General features: G+C 38.3%; 1 protein-coding gene across 1 annotated transcript in view; it reads left to right on the top strand.

Moving 5' to 3' along the window:
* The window catches only part of TLE1 (transducin-like enhancer of split 1 (E(sp1) homolog, Drosophila)), a gene marked incomplete at its 5' end in the record, with an annotated part of 30,420 nt that extends 15,920 nt beyond the window's left edge, over window positions 1-14,500 (top strand). The window contains 8 exons of the mRNA XM_009083392.1: window positions 59-249; window positions 1,432-1,508; window positions 9,109-9,358; window positions 11,033-11,280; window positions 12,339-12,486; window positions 12,877-13,027; window positions 13,468-13,544; window positions 13,703-14,500. Coding sequence (XP_009081640.1) covers window positions 59-249; window positions 1,432-1,508; window positions 9,109-9,358; window positions 11,033-11,280; window positions 12,339-12,486; window positions 12,877-13,027; window positions 13,468-13,544; window positions 13,703-13,810 — 1,250 coding nt within the window. The remainder of the gene's footprint in view (window positions 1-58; window positions 250-1,431; window positions 1,509-9,108; window positions 9,359-11,032; window positions 11,281-12,338; window positions 12,487-12,876; window positions 13,028-13,467; window positions 13,545-13,702) is intronic.
* Window positions 14,501-19,658: the final 5,158 nt, after the last annotated feature.

Here is a 19,658-nt window from a genome sequence, read left to right as displayed (position 1 = left end):
TTTCTTCCCTGTATGCAGGAATACATAAACACAGCTACTTAAGTTCATTATTCTGTAGCTGCAGGTTTGCGGACACCGTTGGCAGTACCAGGACCGTACCCTGCTCCATTTGGAATGGTACCTCATGCTGGCATGAATGGAGAGTTAACCAGTCCAGGGACAGCCTATGCCAGTCTGCACAATATGTCACCCCAGATGAGTGCTGCTGCTGCTGCAGCTGCTGTGGTTGCCTATGGAAGATCTCCTATGGTAGGCCATACGTTGCATGCAATCTGAGTCGTGTGAGTTGTGGTTCACTGAGAAGAGCTACATGCTTCATTTAGCACTGCTGAATTCCCAAGTTATAACAGCGCCAGGGGCTTGACAGCTTCACTGCATGTTTCACTTTGCTGCGTGGCTGGAGAAACAAATTTGCACCTTGAAAACAAAGAATCTCAGTGTATTAATGTATGCATCCTTCTTTTCCTCCGCCTTCATCAGTGCTTTAACTGATCAATAAATGCCAAAAAGTGATTTTGTTCTGTAAATGAAAAAGTAGTTTTGGTAGCCACTATTTCATTGTAGCTGTGGTTGTCTGCTTTTTTGTTGCTGAACCACATTTATGTTCAGTGCAGACATAAAAAGATTAGTCTTGACACATGTAAAAGTCTTTTTATCTGTGTCTCTGTCCTTGTATTTTTTTTTTAATTGGATTTATGCTTGTCATCTTATCTTATTGTAGATGTGACTACTTTTTCAAATTGGTAAACAGGGCTTTCGTGTTTAAATGTGGAAATTCTAAATAGCATATGTGCTCCTTTGAAAGTGAAAACAATTTTTACTCAAGAAAAGAAAACCTAAGTCTTTTTGGTCCAGAATTTCTTCTTGGGGTATTTGATGTACATATTTATTCAGGATATACAACTGTAGTGGAATTGCAGTATGTAAAGAGAGTGCAGTATATTTAAGCTGTAGACAAATCTGTCTGCATTCTGCTGTCTGACTCTGTGAGAGATCTTTCAGCTGATGTGCCCACACAGTACACTGTGGAGCCACGCAGTGATCCTAGCTGAGGCCCAGAGCTGCTTTGCAGCGCTGCACTATTGTAGCCTGGATATATATGCTCGCTGTCAGAGGTGAAGAGCACTGGCATGGCTTCATGCTGACATACCATGGACTCCAATCCCAGGGGTAGCTCTGTACAGGAGGTGCTTGTGTTATGGTCAATGGTGTGAATGCATGATACACATTACTGGTTTTCTGTTCACCTATGAATGCTTATATCAGAAGCATGCCTGGGGAAAACATTTTGGGTTTGCCCACCAGTGAAGGGTCATGCACTTAATACTGTGGGTAAAAGCCGCCTTTTGGTTAAATGCATAATATCTTGGGAGTGAGGAATTGCTGAATGAGAAATTGCAAGTGTGAGATTAATTCACTTTTCATTGTCAGGTTGGGTTTGATCCTCCTCCTCACATGAGGGTACCTGGAATCCCTCCAAATCTAGCAGGGATTCCTGGGGGAAAACCGTAAGTAACTTTTAACATTTTGTTAACATTTGCAATATCTAGAGAGAATAAAGTTATATTGTGTCAGTGAACAAGGAGTTCGAAGGGGATCATGTCTGGCTGTTCCCAGGATGTTGTTTTAGACTTCTCCTGGTAAAAGGTACAGCATAAAAATTCTCAAATGGTAGTTGTCATAGCCCAAAAGAGGTGTACATATACCTGTTTCTAAGGAAAGGTTGTTGAAGGTATACTTTAAGTTGTTTTTTCTTTTCATTTCAACCTTTCCAGGGCAAGTTAAGGGCACTACAAACTGGTAGATAATGGTTAAATGTGTTAGATAAAGCATATTGGAACTAAAGCTCACACTATACTGAGAGTAACTGTATAGTGCAAACTTGTAGACTCCTTGTCTGGCACCTGTGTTATCAGGCATGAGAGTCTGCAACTGATGGCAGTGGATGTCTGAAGCAATTACTTTAGCAACAGATTACACACACCTTGCATAATGGAACAAGCTATGTAGAACTTTTGTGTGAGTGTGCAGCTGGAAAGCAAAAGAATGGTGAAGCAGTTGTGGAGCAGGTGGTACATGGATGCAGAATAACCTTCACAATAGGCTCATTTTATTTAAAAGTTTTAGTTACTGATGAAGCACTTCTGTGATCCTGTGTTTTATTGATGTTGAAATAAAGTAAATTCTTCAGTATACATAAAATTTTTCAGTAATTTGAATTTGGTAGTCCATTGAGACTGAACTTATCAATGTAGATTCATGAGTATGTACAGCCTCTTAAAATATGTGATTATTTTTTAGATATTTCTGGACAACTAGTCTGTGCAGGTACTAACAGAGCAAATTTGACTCAGCTGTTTTTTCTGAAGAGAATGGGGCAGAGAGAATTATAACAGGTTTTACAATGCTCTGTTAGAACCTGTTCTTTGTCCCTTCATGCTTGGCAGTCAGTCCTGTCTTCTCTTTCAACAGAAAGTTGCAATTAGAGTTTTTCTCTGTCTAGGTACTTGAATAATATTGAAATTCACTTTACACTTTGCACTTTTTATACTAGATGTTCATGTTACACAATGTCTTATTTACCAATGCATTGGTTTATCTTTTGCTTTTGCAGTTTCAGGAAAAGTGCAGAAACTATTGCTTGTAGAATACTGTCTAACTTTTAAGACACACTGTGGTGAAAGTTGCATACTTACATATTTCTCTTTGCTGAATTTTGAACTCCTGTTAATAACTAGTGATACGTTGTAATGTCCATCTTGCAAACATCCTTAAAAGTGTACCAGATTACAGGCAAAAAAGTGTGTATTGTCTTCTGATATTTTCCCATAACAGTAGGAAAGCAGCAGACTTAATTTGGAAAGCCATCCTGAATGTGTTTTTGTTGTTAGCCTCTATGTTTCTGAGAACAGACTTAGCTATCTGTTGGCAGTGTGATAAACCAGATAAATCTTGGGTTCGCTTAAAGTTGATGGTGTGTTGACAAGATTAACAAAGTGAGGGCTCAGTGAGTTGGTTTATGTATCACATGGTGATGCATTTAAATTTAATGCAGTAAGGATCAGGCTTTGTTCTCAAAACATTCTCTTGTTAAGGGTCAGACTTGTTCTGGATGACTCTAATAGAATTTGGCATACCTATATAAAATGTTTTTGGAGAGCACGTAATCCAGTGGTTGTAAGTTTTTACTTTTATACAAGGATATTCGTAAACTTTCAATGTCTTACTTTGCTATTAATGCCTGGCAATATTTTATATTACAAGCTATTGAAACCTGGTTTTGTTTGATCAAAAGTTTTCTGTGGTGACTGCTAGTTGTTATGCTGTTCAAGACAAAAAGGCTGTACATGCATGCTGCTCTACTTCCTATTCTGGTATTTCATAGTTAAATTGCTGTCTGTGGGGTTTTTTGGTGTTATTTTTGTTTGGTGGATGGGTTTTGCGGGTTTGTTTTGCTGTGGTTTTTTTTTAATTTTTGTTTGTTTTATTTTATATTTTTATTTAATGTTTTTAGCACTTCATTCACACTGCTTCATTTATTACTTACTTGGATACATATTCCCTACTCTTCGCTGATTTAATGTGTTCTGCAGTGGTGGTGGTTTTTTTGTGGTGATGTTACTTGTGCATTTCCTCTAAAACTATTTCGTTGCTTATCATAGTAAGGCAAGCCTAAAATTCCATAGACTCATCTGTTATCTTTTCATTGACAGCCTTAGAATGATCTCGTTTTAGTCTTAGCTGGCTACAGCTAGCTAGATGCCATCTGCTACCTGCAGCATCTTTGAGTATCTCACCTACATTAGATTAATCTCCTGTATTTTCTGCACAGAGTACATGGGTAATATGCAAACTGGTGGAGTATGCCTCATTTATTTTCAAAGGCAACCTTTTCCTAGAGTGCTGTTAAGGTGTCACATCGCATTTGTTTTGAGATGTGCAGTTTTACTAAGTCTTGTTGCAAGTGGTACAGAGAATTTTCAGATTGAACTATGGAGTCCCCACCCATACACGTATGCTTAAGGCAGCACATGTTTATCAGTGGTTATGTTGGGACTGTTTTCTTTCACCTAGTCCTCCTTCCACAAGAAAATTAAATTCTCTTTTTTCCTAAAGGACAGACATTTCTGATAGCGCCCAAGGCTTTTTTAAACTCTGTATGTTCTGAGGTCTGTTAATGACTAGCTTGTTAGAAAAATTAGTAGCCTATTAGAACGTTCTGTCTTGAGTCCTGCACTCTGCTGTTTTAGTGCATTTAACTGTACCCTGGAATATAAGTTTTTAGTGTGTTGCTATAATAATTTTTTTTTCCTTTGCATAGCCTTTCTAGCAAGGTACTTATTTAGCTTGTAGTCCTCTATGGATGCTAAATCAACATTTGCATGGATTTCTTGTTGATGTAAACTATGCCTTCTGATAGTTGGGTTTTGGACTACACACAGATTTTCAAAACTAATGGTCAGATTTATGTCCACAATATTGCTTCCCTGATGTCTAAAACTGTGAATTAATGATAGCATTGAGGACAAATGCATTTCTCGTTATTTTTTTTCCAATGTGGTTTTAATTGAAGCATGGAGTGATAGGCACAGACATTAGAAAGAGCTGAAAATATATGTTTCTCATTTTAGTAGGAAAGGTAAATTTCATGTGGTAAATGCTAACTCTTTCAACTTCAAGCTGTAACCTGACTTTTCATTGTGGCATTGGAGAGGTGTACTATACTGCTTTGGAATTGCTCGGTCTCGCTTGTACTGTTCTTCACACTTGTTCAGTGAATGTACAATGAGAGATACTGTAAAGAAAGGCTAATTTTATTATATTCCAGGACAGTAAGATGGGGAGGGGGATGTCCCCATCTTGTATCTCTGAATAGAATTAAGTGGCGACATGTATGAAGTTCAAGATTCTGTTATTTAGGTACAAATACCTTTATCCTCATATCTGGGCATTTTGTTCTATGCAATAAAGCATCACACTCAGATATTCACTGCTTCTTGTGATAACTACAATTAAAAGTGAGTTGGAGTGCAAAGAAAATCTGAAAGTAAAATGCACTCATGAGTAGAAGGAACTTGCTGCTTTTATGTTTTGCTGTTGGCGTATTTTTCTGTTAGTTAACGAACTCTGAATTGGAGGGATAAAGTAGAAGGTTTTGTGGTTTGGTTTGTTTTTTTTAAGGTGAGGTACTTTAAGTAGGAAGGAATTGTATGCATTATATCAATCTGAATACTTAGAGTACCTGGCAGGTAGTTTAGTTAATTTGCTATGTTCTTGAACAGTGAATTAATTATTCTGAACTCTCCAACATTTCGGAAGATACTTGCTGCATACTTGTTTGGAAATTGGAGATTTAAATCTGAGAAACTGCATTGTATTAGTATCACTTACTATGTTGTTGTGTATAGAAATTCTGCAGCTTCTTGGTGCTGCTTTGATGCAGATGACAAAAAGTCTTTGTATGCAGGAGATGAGAAGAGTATTTCTGCTATTCAGAAATAATATAGGTGACAGTTTATGATTTCTCAGAACTCTTTTCTAAATAAAAGGCACAGAATCTTGTCTTGTAATCGCTCTTTTCATAATATTCAACTAATTGCAAGTGTATATTTACATCTTAGTTGATATATACTTAACTTGTTTTATATTAAATTGTAATTGCATTTGTGTAAGACATTTTTCTTTGTTTGCTGTTGTTGTTCGCCCAACACAAGGAAGGGCTGTCTTAACACTAGCAGTCATTTGACCAAAGATGAATAACCATGGAACCCATGATTTGATAGCCATCTTTCACAGAGCAGAATTCTGTGAGTGAGACAGAAGTCTGTGCTCATTATGAAGTGGAACAGCAGTTTCTGGTGTACACTGTTGGTCTGAAAAGAAAGATGGATGGTCAAGAGGTGCCTTTTACAAAATATCTTGAAATTTGGAGAACTCAAGAATTTGACAAATTTTACTGACTATTGACTCTTTTGCAATTGGTTCTGTTTTGAGAATTCAGGCCTGTGAATATATCTAGTGCATTAAAAAGTGAGTCTTCTGTAGGTGCAGCGCTGTAAGTACAGTTCTTTCCACAAATAGAAGACTAGACTGGCCGTTGTGGTGACCTGATGAAAAGGAAGTTGAGGACAACAGTGGCTGATGTACAAATAGTCATTTACACTTCAGTACTATGTTCTTCTGGAGGCAGAATCTTTCCTTGTCTGGGAAGTGTCAGTCCAGCAGATGATGAAAATTTTTTTGAAGTTGAAAGGGATGTGTTACAAACAGTTATACCATAATTCTTAGCAGATACAAGTAACTAGACCACCATATCATAAGTATGCTGGCAGTGGTGGTGTTAGTGTTACATGCCACGTATCTTCAAGCAAACAGAAACATGTACTTTTTTGTGTGCTTGTCTTGGCAGATTCAGAGGGATTTGGCAATGCATGGCCATTTCTTTCTACAGTGGATTGCAGATAACTTGCACTGTAGAAGCTGTCTTGGCTTGTAAGAAACTATTGCTCGTGTGTTTGTTAGGCCCTTAAACTGAGTCATCCTGAGTCCTGATCAGCTAGTCCTAGAAGCAGATGCTGGCTTATGATGATAAAAACAGAGACTGCTTCTATGGTCTGTATAGCCACACTTTGAACACAGGCACACTGGACGAATTCTACATGATTAAAAGTATACTGCATAGAACTCTGTTTCAGAGCAGAAGAATTGTCCTGATTCCACTGTACACACAAAATGCTTGAAGCATGTTCCTGTCTTCCTCACACCCCATCTCTGCAAGATCTGAGGATCTGTGTGTACGCACCTAAGCATTGCTAAACACCAGTTATTTGAGTATTTTGAACTGAACTGAACCTTTAAGCTATAACCTTTTATTAAAAAAAGGAAAGTCATGTAAAAGTAAATTATTCATCTTGAATGTGTTGGAAAATATTGCCTAATACTTGCTTAATTGTTTTTCTTCAGTCCATGATAAAAGCAAGGGCGAGCTGAAACTTCAAAGCTGTGCAGTTCTGTGTAGTCTTAGTGCTAACAAATATTCTGCAACTGACTTTGATCTGGAGCCCAGGATGGGCCCCAGCTTTCCAGTGTCTTTAAGTGCTATGACTCTTTAGTTGGATTCTGTAGATGAACCTGAGCAGTTGTTCAGCCTGAAGCAGTCTTGTTGCCACTCCCCTTCTCCTTCCTGCCCCATCTCGTGTCTGACCTGTGTAGTGAATAGCTACTTTGGGACAGTTCTGTCTCTGCGCTTCACAGAAAGGATACCAATTTTTAGTTAAGCCTTTATCGTTGCATTAATTCTTCATACAAAAAAGAGAAGAGGTCCCATGGACAAAATTCATTTGATATACTGTGCTCCTTGTACACATGTAAGGGAGTGAATTTTGCACTTTCTTATCTTACATTTCCCTTTCGTGAATTTTCTATGACATAAAAGATCTATCATCTTTTGCACTTGCTCATCCTCCATTTCTGTGCATTCTCTGAGCAGGCTTTCAACTCACATGCCCAACCATGAAATATAAACGAGGTACAGGAATTGCATGTATATGCATAACTAATTTCTTCTCTGTTGAGTAGCAGTTACTGTTAGCCACTTTTTACCCTTCCCATCAGAGAAAACTGATATTGCATGGTGTGACTGCTCCCACTGTTACCTTCTCTATGAAAGAACTTTAGAGTTCTTTCATCTCTCCTATTCTGCCTTGCTTCTGGGCGTATTCAGTTGCTTTGTGATGTCTGTTACAGATTTAGGCATCTTGCTTGTTCCTTCTTTTCAAACTGTGATACTTGGAAACATGTAATAAAATACTTTGAAAATACTGGCTTAGAGCTCAGAGCAAAACATTAAATTGAAATATCTATTGTTGGGTCCTTGGAAGAGGGATGCAACACTAATACTTGAGCTACAGTACTTGAAGATTTCTGAGGAAGAAGGTTGATTTGGAAAAGAAAGAGCAGTTCTGAACACAATATGTTAGAGAAATAAAGGTATCACTAGGGAGATGGCCACACATTAGTAAAAATAAAAAAAACCCAGATACACATATTTCCCCATTTTTTGTCCATTTCAGCCTCTTCGAGAATGCTATTAATGTAACAGCAACATCAAAAGCATGGGCTTAAAACAGAAGTAGCAAAAGTTGGGCTCACCAGTATAACAAAACCCAGCCTTTTGCAGTACCATTTTCATAATTATTTAAAACAAATAAAGAAAGAAACCCTCCCTGCACCTGAAACCTTCATTAGTTGATATTTGTGCCCTGGTCCTTGACTAGAGCTGACATGGTAACATTTGGGTGACCATGAAGAAATTATTTCATGTACTTTCCTTGAGGAGGAATGTTTTTATTCAGTGCTGGGATTTCAATTCCTCAGCTCTCAGTTTCCATATGCTTGAAATCATGCACTGAATGCAAATAAAAGGTGTTACAGAAGTGCCAAAAGTACCTGGGAAACTAAGCCTTTCAGCTTTTCCAATGTACTTACTCAAGAAAACATAATTATGAGAAGATGATATCAGCTTTCTCATGAAAGGTGTGTGCAACCACCCAACACGTTTCTATTTTCTGTTTAAAGCACCAGTTACCGGCTGGAAAGAGAGGCATGTGAGCACAGCTGGTGGTGATGTTAAAGATGAGGTGCAGAAATTGAGGAAAGCTAGTGCTACTGCAAAGCAACACATACAAGCCTAATGGAAGAAGGATGAAAGAGCAGTGCCTGGTGAGGCGCTGCTTCTGTAGGACTTGTGATGCTGAGACTTGGAACTGCTGGCTAGAAACCAGGGTCTGAAAGATCTTTTGGTTATCCAGGTGGCTGAGGGATAGCAGCCATGACCTTGGTCTGTAGAGTTAAGGGTATAACTTAACCTGCTTCCCCACTGCACAAATACTTTGGATGAGGCAAGCTGAAAATATCTATTTTGCATCCTTGTCTCCCTCTGAGGTTTCATGTGCCTGTAATACCTGGCACTGTAGCTCTGATTTTCATGAAAAGATGATTGACAAAGAATATAAATAATAAATACTGTGTTTTTCTTGCTATAGGAGTGTAATGGCTGATTTTTTTCTTGTTTGTTTTGTGTTCTCTGTTCTTTCCCTTCCCCAAAAGAGCCTACTCTTTTCACGTTACTGCAGATGGTCAGATGCAGCCAGTTCCTTTTCCTCCTGACGCCCTTATTGGTCCAGGAATCCCTCGCCATGCTCGTCAGATCAACACTCTGAACCACGGGGAAGTCGTGTGTGCAGTTACCATCAGCAACCCCACGAGACACGTGTACACGGGTGGGAAGGGGTGCGTCAAAGTCTGGGACATAAGCCAGCCTGGCAACAAGAGCCCTGTCTCTCAGCTGGACTGCCTGGTAGGTGAACAGGAGCTTGTGCACAAGGGTAGCTTCTCCTTGGAGACTGAATAAGGAAATAGCTGTCCGTGTCTGGATTTTGTTCATATTACAATGAACTAGCAGGCAGTTCTGTTTCCAGCTGTCTTTTTTTTAGCACATAACAGGTGGAGTTACAGAGAAGAGTGCTGGTTTATTTAGGGATAAATATCATCACTAAGGGTCAAATTACAGATGAGATCAGATTTCTGAGTAGAATGTGGACCTGATTTTTTTCCCGTTTTGTTTTTTTTCCCATCCGGTTGTGCTGATGATTTTTGTGCATGCATTTAAAAGACGTTTAGCTTGGCTTGTGCAGGGCTGCACAGAAACTTCCTAGGTTTTTCACTCACACAAGGAGCAACAACCTCATTTTTTGTAAGATGGTAGCAACCACATAATGAAATAATGTGGCAAGGTACCAAGGTCACTTTTAGTCTCATGTGATTTTGATCATGATCCGCAAGTTACACATACAGGTTTGTTGTTTTCATACATGCAGGATACAAAAGACACTGGGTGCAGTAGTATATGTAGCTGAAAAGCTAACTCAAAAAAAGGTAATGGCTTAATAAAGATGCTTCACATTAAGGGCGGCATAAACATTTGTGAAGTGTTAACTGAGAAGGCTTAATTTTGTGAAGCACAGTAATATATATTCTGAATGAAAATAATTCTAGCTTCAATGTTAATCCAGTTAAATGTGGTGGTGTTTTTGATTTGGTTTGGGTTTTTTCACCCTTTACCCTTTATTTACTGCTATCCTTATGTTAATTGCCTAGTAGTAACGGTGCAGGTATGTGTCTAGATGCAGAATCCTACCTGCCTTCATTTTAGTTATGGAACAGTAACAACTAAGCTAACATTATCATTGCCCTACTTACAGCTCCTTTGCTGCGAATAAAAATAAGGTAGTAGTAGGAATGCTGTTAACTACTTCTTGCAGTATTATTTTTCTGTTTTGAGTTACGGGTATTAATAATCCATTTCCTAAAGAGCTGTTGCCAGTCAAGAAAACTTGTAATAAATTAAGGCAGAAATGTCTTCTGTCTCTAAATCCCCCATAGTGCCTCTCAATCAGCAATAGTATCACAAATGTGAAATTAGTAAGGATGATAAGAATCATGTTGAACAAGAAAGGACCGACATAAATACAGGACCAGTATGGGAATACTTAATATTTTAATTTTAATACAGTGAATACAAAATAGTATTTGAAAGAAAAATTCCAAAACCTGAAGGGCATGAGACTTCGACTACATGTCATATAGGGTTGTCTAAATGCCAAATGAAAGGTCATTTGCTTTAATATTTCTGTTGTTGGTGACCTTCGCTGATGAAGTGCATTTGCAGAAATGCAAGCTTACTTTGGCTCTGTTTTTGTGTAATGAGATAAAAAGCTTGCCATTCGTCGGGTTTGAAACAGAGTAGACTGTGGCAACCGGAGTCTGCAGTTTTAATTTCTGCAGCTGCAGTCTCTAATTAGTGATGAGAAGTAGGTGTTTGAAACCTTTTATGATCTGCTGGTTACTCTTCAGGACTTCGGTAATGGAAAAAATAGCAAACTGTTTAAAACTTTGATGCAGTCAGAATCATATTAGTGGTCATTATTGGCAGGCATGTTTTAACATAACTGAGGTGATTTGTGTTGTACAGAACAGAGATAACTACATCCGCTCTTGTAAATTGCTGCCTGATGGATGCACACTCATAGTTGGCGGAGAAGCCAGCACATTATCCATATGGGACCTGGCAGCACCAACTCCTCGTATAAAAGCAGAGCTGACATCCTCAGCGCCTGCCTGCTATGCTCTGGCTATCAGCCCTGATTCCAAGGTGTGCTTTTCCTGCTGCAGTGATGGGAACATTGCAGTGTGGGATCTGCACAATCAGACATTGGTCAGGTGAGTCATTACTTCTCTACAGAAAACTTTAATAGGTTACTTTTTGGACAGCTGCATAAATATTTCTCTCCCTGAGTAGTGATTCATGACAGCAAAGTAAATATCTCTCTTATTCAAAGAATGAGGTTTGCACCCAGTTAGGCAGAAACTAGTTTTGGTAACTTCAGTCTAGTCTTGGAAGATGTGCTTTCAGGGCCTAAAATGTTGTTTTGCTGTAGATGTTCCCACCATTTGGTAGCTGATCTTGCTGATTGATAACACATGGAATTTTGAGCCCCGTGGTACAAAACAAAATGTGTCGCGTGACCTTTCTGTGGCAGCTTGTAGTGACTCAAACCCTTCATTCCCAAGCTAGTTGTCTTTTCCTCACCCATCTTTCACACTGAGGCATAGGACTTCGCAAAAGTTAATTGCTGGTGAAAAATGCAGGAGCCTCAGAATGTTTTTGCCAAAGGATTAAGAAAAACTCGAGATGACCTTCTGGCTGCTGAAAGCTGAGAGTTGCTAATGAGAAGGCTATAAAACAAACTACACCATGTAGATTTTTCTAATCTTCTGCCACACAGAATGCAACTTTGTGACTCAGCAATGCTTGTGTTTAACTATCCAGATATCTATCTGAATCCCTTTCTATTAATATCTCTGCTTATTATTTATCACCTTGACTTGCAGCCAAAGCAAAATGCAGAATCTATTTTCTGAAATTGAAGTTTTGTTCCTGCAGCACTTCATTTAATCTGAGTTGTCCTTAGTGGTTTTAACTATAGTTACTGTGTTTGATATTCTCACATGGTGTTATTTCTTTTGTTTTTCAAAATCTATAGGAAAGATTTGACTTTATTCAGGTAGTCATGATGCAATTTGTTCCTCTAGCACCTGGAAAATGGTTTTGTAATGCTGTTGTATTTCATGCTTAGTAAGAGGGAGGGTCTGATTCTTGCTCATCTGCAGACACAGGAGAGATGACACACATGTACAGAGTCCAAAACTAACACCACAACAGTGTTTACCTTGAGCTCTGGCAGGAAATCATTATTCAATCTGGTTTGTTTTATCAGGCAATTCCAGGGCCACACAGACGGAGCCAGCTGTATTGACATTTCTAATGATGGTACCAAGCTCTGGACAGGAGGTTTGGATAACACTGTCAGATCCTGGGACTTGAGAGAGGGCAGACAGCTACAACAGCATGACTTCACATCACAGGTAACCGGGTTTTCCTACAGCTTGTGTGAGTGTGTGCGGTGAGTAGGAAACATTTAGGATGAAAGGTGAGATTGGGCCCATTGCTACTTGCAGATTGTTTCCTCTCTTCCTTTTGGGTGCTCACAACACAATATTTTTCACCTTTCTCATATACCTAGATTCCAGAACAAAATGATAGCCTGACACTACTCGCTTTTCCCATATTTCTAAGTCAGTAGGTAAGAACAGAGGTTATTTAGTTACTTGAATTTTGAACATCAGTCTTGCTATTGGACTGTGTGAATTTACCCTTCTCTGTCTCTCTCTCTCCCAATTAATGTTAAATGCAGGAAAAACAAAGAACACCTGTAAAAAAAAAAGTAAGATGTGTTAATGTGGTTTAATTTTCAGATATTTTCCCTTGGTTATTGTCCTACTGGTGAATGGCTAGCTGTGGGTATGGAAAGCAGCAATGTAGAAGTGCTGCATGTAAATAAACCAGACAAATATCAACTGCACCTTCATGAGAGTTGCGTATTGTCACTCAAGTTTGCTTACTGTGGTAAGTAGCTCTGAACACAGAACTGGAGGTCAGGGTTCTAATTCATGTTTTGCTGATTAATTATTACATAGTCATAGCTCATTCGATAATCAAAACTATTTAGTATCTCAGTTTCTTAAGTATTGAATAAATATCTCTGCTTTAGGAATTCAAACACGCTTATCTACAAAAAAACATCTGTTTGTCTAAAAGCTGCTGTGAGGATTGATTCGTGTGTAAAAACCTATTTCTATTTGCAGAGTCTAGGGATTTCCTAGTATGTAACATACTGAAAAGGCATGAGTGTCCACATTGATTGTAAGAAAAAGTAATATGCTGATTACTGGTGAAAGCTTTTATAATGGTAATTAGTTAACAGATTTCATTGATGTGAATTAAAAACCCAAAATTTATCAAATGTCTGTTTCATGGTTTCATAATCCCTCTGGTTTATATTCTAGGTAAATGGTTTGTGAGTACTGGGAAAGATAACCTTCTTAATGCGTGGCGAACTCCTTATGGGGCCAGTATCTTCCAGGTGAGGATGATGATGCTTAAAAGAAAAAACTAGAAAACCCAGGGTCCCAAAAGTGGGCTCAGATGTCTACATGCATGTCATCTACCCAAAATGAGATGTTGAGATGAGGGTAATAGACTTTTTTTCAATGATGTAATATATTTCTGTTTTTCTTCTAGTCCAAAGAATCTTCATCAGTGCTTAGCTGTGACATCTCTGTGGATGATAAGTACATAGTCACTGGCTCTGGAGACAAAAAAGCTACAGTCTATGAAGTTATCTACTGAAAAATATGATGGGGATATAACTTCTAGAAGTTGAACTGGGCCAAAATTGTTCTTAATTGTAGAAGTAGAATGGTTTTGCCTTTTAAAAGGAACAAAAGTATTGAGGTTTGAGACCTTGCCATGAAACTACTCCAGTTTTTCAAAATAGAAGGCAACATCCAGCAACTCAGTATTGGCTACGTGGACCAGGTGGAACACAGAGGCAAGATGGACAGACATAGCCGAGGTTTTTGACATTGTTTTTCAAAGCCAAGTCTACTGAAGAGTGTTGGAGCCTTTTATTTTATTCTTTCCTTGTGACCTCATGCAAATTGTTCTCATTGCCTGAATATGGGGGATAAATACCTTTCTGTTCCTTGCAGTTGAAGTTGCATTCTGTCCTGTGTAGAGCAGCGGTGTCTCAGATGAACTTGTTTCCTGCTTTTGCATCTTGTGATATGTTTTGTATTTTTGTTGAAGGTCAGACGTTTGTATAAATTGTAAATATATTTAGTTTACTACAGTAAAGGCTTTAGTACCAACAACCAGTCTTCCCCCTTGCCCCCTCCCTGCCCACCCTGCTTATTTAAAATTAAAAACATTTTGGGGATATAAGTACCTTTTTAGAAGCAAAAGCAAACACTATGTATAGTTTGAAAATGGTGTCTTATTCTTTATACCTGTTCCTAGATTCCTTTATCGTACTTCAAAGTAGTTGTTTTAACATATTAGGGTATCAAGTCCAGTAGATACTGTCTTGTGCTACAGAAAACCTAAAAGGCAATTTTGTACTAATTATAGTGTAAATATAAAAATTGAACATTTCATAAAGATGTGCAGTTTAAGTTTATTCTGATGTCTCATGTATATGTTCTTTGGCAGATACAATAATGTGTGCCTGATCATAACTCATTTGTTCATTTCTCTAAAAGAAGAGGTGACTTCCCTCTCCTTTTTTCCCCAGCTGAACTGAATTCATGTGAGACTACATTTCAGCTAAGTACATTAGAGCCTTTATTCGTTAACTGAGGATATCTGTGATTATATAAGCTGGATAAGTTACATCCTTCATATTTTACAGAGAAGTGGTAGTTAATGACCATTCCCTTCTTAGAATCTTGTCTATACTAAGATACTCAGGTAAATTTAACTAAATTACCAAAAGTGTGAGTTTTAGAGGGGATTACTTAAAGATGTTTAATACTTGCAGGGCTGCAAGTGACGTGAATTAACCTAAACTGAGTTAAACTCGCTTCTTAATTTCTTGTGAGAATATTGATAAAGGAATATTTTGATTTTTACCTAAACCACTCCACAAATTAATTAAAATTAATTTTCCTGAGTGTCCCATGTTACACAGGCCTATAGGCTCTATGTATTCATACCGAAGCAATCCTTGAATCCCTTCCACTGTTGCATCAGTTTGTGACACCTGTGAAGAGCCATGCTAAGCAGCCAGTTACCAAAGCTATCCATCTTCAAGTTTTCTTGGTGTACTCAAGAGAAATGAATGAGGAGAGAATGTGTTCACTTTATTCTATGTTCTTCTGTAGATTAACAAGTTCTATCAGCTATTGCACCAGTGAGGGCCATATATTTCCTACATTCTGTGATCTAAGTGGAATTTCTGTTGCTAATGGAGAGTACAGATGAACAGAAGGATATCTTTGCACAAATAATTCAGATTACATAAACTGGCATACAGGTTAAGACTCATCTGTGAAGGACTGCTTTCTCATTTTGCTGGCATTTGACAGTGGCCTATATCCCTGCTCTTTCAAAGACATGCAGCTAGGAATAAACACGATTGACTGACAGATGCATTGACTGGATAGGGAATTTCTCATCTGGGGGTAAATTTTATCTTAATTTCCAGTCTGAAGAGGCATCAGTTTTCTTTTCAATTTACATGACCATTCTACTGAAACCATTTTATAGCATCTAGAATTGTAATAGCCTTAATACATTAACTTTGCATTCGGAATGTAAAATGTTAGCCATTCAGGATAATCTGGTCTCCTAGACATTCAAAGTTAGTGTTCTATCCATATGTATCTATGTCTTTGTCAATTGCTGTGTTGTCAATATGTATCTATATGAAAATGCCAGACCAGCTTAGGTGCTGATCATGTTGCTTTCACATGTAGCAAGGCAAAAAGCAGAATCATCAGTCTTTTCAAAGAACTAATTATATTTGCTACATCAAAATACTGTGAAGTGCTATGCCATTTTTAAAATGGAAAGTTTTTTTAAAAATATTTTCTAGGTTACTTAATTGTTACACTTTTCAGCTTGAACTTCCTCTGAACAGCTGACTGCCAATGATCGTTGACTTTAACAGTGCTGGCAAATTTACTATTGTTAGAAACATTGGGATTTATTTCAGACTACTTTGGCTTTTTTCCTTTCAGGTGTTCTTTTGCTAGGAAGTATTCTAGCATGTCCATGTAAATGAAAAAAACCCAACACACATATGATGGATCTGCTGTATGTTGCAACACAGTGGTTGTAAGGCCACATTCTTGGTCAGGAGGTTCACAATCATAGTGTCAGGAAAATCATAATATACCTTGTCTTGTTGGCTTCTAGAATGCACAGTGTGCCGGAGAAGCTATGGAATTGGACATTATTTATGCATCTCAATGAATTTAATTATATTTGTACCATATGTCTCTTGGTTGTAATTAAGGCATTAATTCTTTTTTTCCCCAATCAGATCTACTTTAAGCCTTGGGTCTGAAAACTTGGGAATGCATAATACAGTAATTCTCTTAATTTGTTTTTTCAGATTTCACACATTGTTTTCTTCATTTGTCAAATGATAAAGCCTATTCTACCAGCAGATAAAATTTTTGATGAAAAGGTAGATTTGGTGAAATCCTGACATGTCTGTCTCACTATTACCTACAAGATTTAAAACTTGCAGAGCTTAAAACTTCTCTAAGTTCACATAGCCCTGTGTAAAGTAGTGGGTGGAAATAATTGCATATTGAATGAAGAAACAGATCAACCAAGATCAGCAGTAACAGAAAAGGCACTGGGAAAGCTACATGGAGAAAAGAGGTACACCAGTAACTATGGTGGAGGTAATTAATTTTTTTTTTTTGTTAATTTAATTACAGTCCTTAAAGATTCCTTTTGTTAGCCCCTTTTTGGGACAGTCTTTGTTTGCTGGGTGGCCTTCAGTATTCAGAGATGTCTGAATGCCACAATGGCGAATGCTAGTACTGGATAGAAGCAAGGAGTCCTTACAAAAGACATTTTTGGATGCCAGTGCAAACAGTAACTAATGAAGAGGGGGTTTGTGATAATATCAGTTCAACTGAACAAAATCCTTTGCCAGATCTAGTATGTATATTTTGTGTATGTGCACTAGGCATAACCCTTTATAGAACAATTGTGCAGAAAATCATGACACTATTCCACACAAAGCATTTGTCAGTATGTCAGACTATCTCTTTTTGATTATAGTTCCAAGAAAAGATAGTTCCCCACATCAATCCACAAGCCACCTGTGCCTGAGAGAGAATGTTCATCCACATTAATTCTTTTAAACTCATTTGGCATTTCAAAAGCCTTTGTTCCCTGAAAGGGAAGAGGGAGCACTAAATGAATATTAATTTCTTAGACTGTTATAATAATAGTGGGGTTTCTTAATATAAATATCAATGTAGAATCTGTCATCTAGTCTCGTACATACTTTTTTGTATAAACAATTGACCATAAGTTTTCTGTCACATTTTTGCATTAGTGATACAAGTAGAATTTTCAGAAGCATCTAAGTTAATTAAGTAATTTAAATTCAGATTGCTGAATTGATTTTTGGTTTTGGTATTTAGTTGGTGGGTTTTTGGTTGGGATTTTTTGGGTCTTTTTCCCTTTGTTTGTTTGTTTGGGTTTTCTTTTGGAGGTGTTATTTTGTGTCACTGGGTTTCTGGGATTTTTTTTTTTGGTGGAAAGACTGGCTCACTTATGAGCCTGTGGGATTATGTAGTCTGGTTAGAATAGTCCTTCATATTTCTATTATATTGGTGCAATTTTGAGTTGATGGAGAAATTCCACCCTTCTAGTAATTAAAGGTGGATTTTGATGTTTTCAGGCTAAGGAAGAGTACTGAATTCAGATTTCACACTACTGATAAAGTGTTTACCCCTTAAACCACTTCACTGGAGGAGCTGGACTGGCTCCAAGTCTGCTGTTTCCTTGAAGGATTTTATTTTTTTTTCTTACCATAAGTGCATAGAAAGAATGCAAGAATGTAGATCTATGTAAGACTGCAGTCATGGTGTCCTGCCAGTGGGAGGTATTTTATTATATAATGGGAAAGGTGAAGCAGCTTAGAGCAGAACCTCATGAACACCATAGTGAAAGAAAGAGTTCATGGTAGGGAATACATGGAAGGATAGAATCACAGAACCATTTAGGTTGGAAAAGACCTCCAAGATTATTGAGTCCAACCTTTGACTAAACATCACAATGTCAACTAAACCACAGGTCTATACTCCACATCCAGCTGCTTCTTGAACATCTCCAGGGATGGAGACTCCACCACCTCCCTGGGCAGCCTGTTCCAATGCTTGACAACCCCTCACTGTGAAGAAATTCTTCCTGATGTCCAACCTGAATGTGTCTTGGCACAGCCTGAAGCTGTGTCCTCTTGTCCTGTTGCTAGTTGCCTCATAGAAGAGACCAAGCCCCACAGTGCTATAACCTCCTTTCAGGTAGTTGTAGAGAGCGATAAGGTCACCCCTGAGCCTCCTTTTCTCCAGGCTGAACAACCCCAGTTCCCTCAGCCGCGCTTCTTAGGGTTTGTGCTCCAGATGTTTCACCAGCTCCAACATCTATCTCTCGACTTGCTCCAGCACCTCAATGCCCTTCTTCTAGTGAGGGGCCCAAAACAAAGGCTGAACAACCCCAGTTCCCTCAGCCGCGCTTCTTAGGGTTTGTGCTCCAGATGTTTCACCAGCTCCAACATCTATCTCTCGACTTGCTCCAGCACCTCAATGCCCTTCTTCTAGTGAGGGGCCCAAAACAACACAAGATTTGAGGTGCAGCCTCACCAGTGCCAAGAACTGGGGGAAGATCCCGTTCCTAGTCCTGCTGGCCACATTATTGCTGACACAAGCCAGGATGCCATTGGCTTTCTTAGCCACCTGGGCACCCTGCTGAATGAGGGAAAATGGGAATATATACACACATATATTTTAGGAGTAATCTAACATGTAATCTACAAAATTCACCTAGAATGACATGCCAGTATGGCATTTCACAGACTTCTATTTCTCTGTAAATTTGTTCAAGTGTTTCTGCATAGTGATTCAAGGACACCTGAGCTGTATATTGGAACTGGAAGTGGACATTTCTTTGACATCCATAAGAAATCATCTAATCCTAAGAGTAAAGGGAGTTAAATCACAGCCAGTTCTCAACATTTCCTATTACCTTACATTTTTGTGGCTCAAGATCTGCTTCCAAGCAATTGATAATCCCATTTTCAGCGGCATGCTCCCAGATGTCCCATTGCAGCTTAAGTGCTTAGTGCAGCATGGTAGATTTTGCTAGGGAAACCAGACACGTAGGAACTGGGTGCTTGAAATATCTGCCCTATGGGTCTAGGTGACTGACATTTCTGAGAAATTTACTCAGAATTTCTGTTCAGCTGTATAGGAGAGCTCAAACACTTAAACGCTTTCTAAACCAGTAAAAGATGTGCTTTCATAATTGAAGCAGATCAGTGGGCTTGGTTGGGTTTTTGTTTTGGCTTTTTTTTTTTTTACTATTGTGTGTTGATATTTTTCTTGTTACATAGCTCAAAAAACTGTAAATTGGATACAACAAGAAAACATGAGGGGAAATTAGGAGAATGGAT

Source organism: Acanthisitta chloris, unplaced genomic scaffold (assembly GCF_000695815.1).
Source record: "Acanthisitta chloris isolate BGI_N310 unplaced genomic scaffold, ASM69581v1 scaffold4551, whole genome shotgun sequence".
Classification (NCBI taxonomy): domain Eukaryota; kingdom Metazoa; phylum Chordata; class Aves; order Passeriformes; family Acanthisittidae; genus Acanthisitta; species Acanthisitta chloris.
This window is presented reverse-complemented; position numbering and strand designations above follow the sequence as displayed.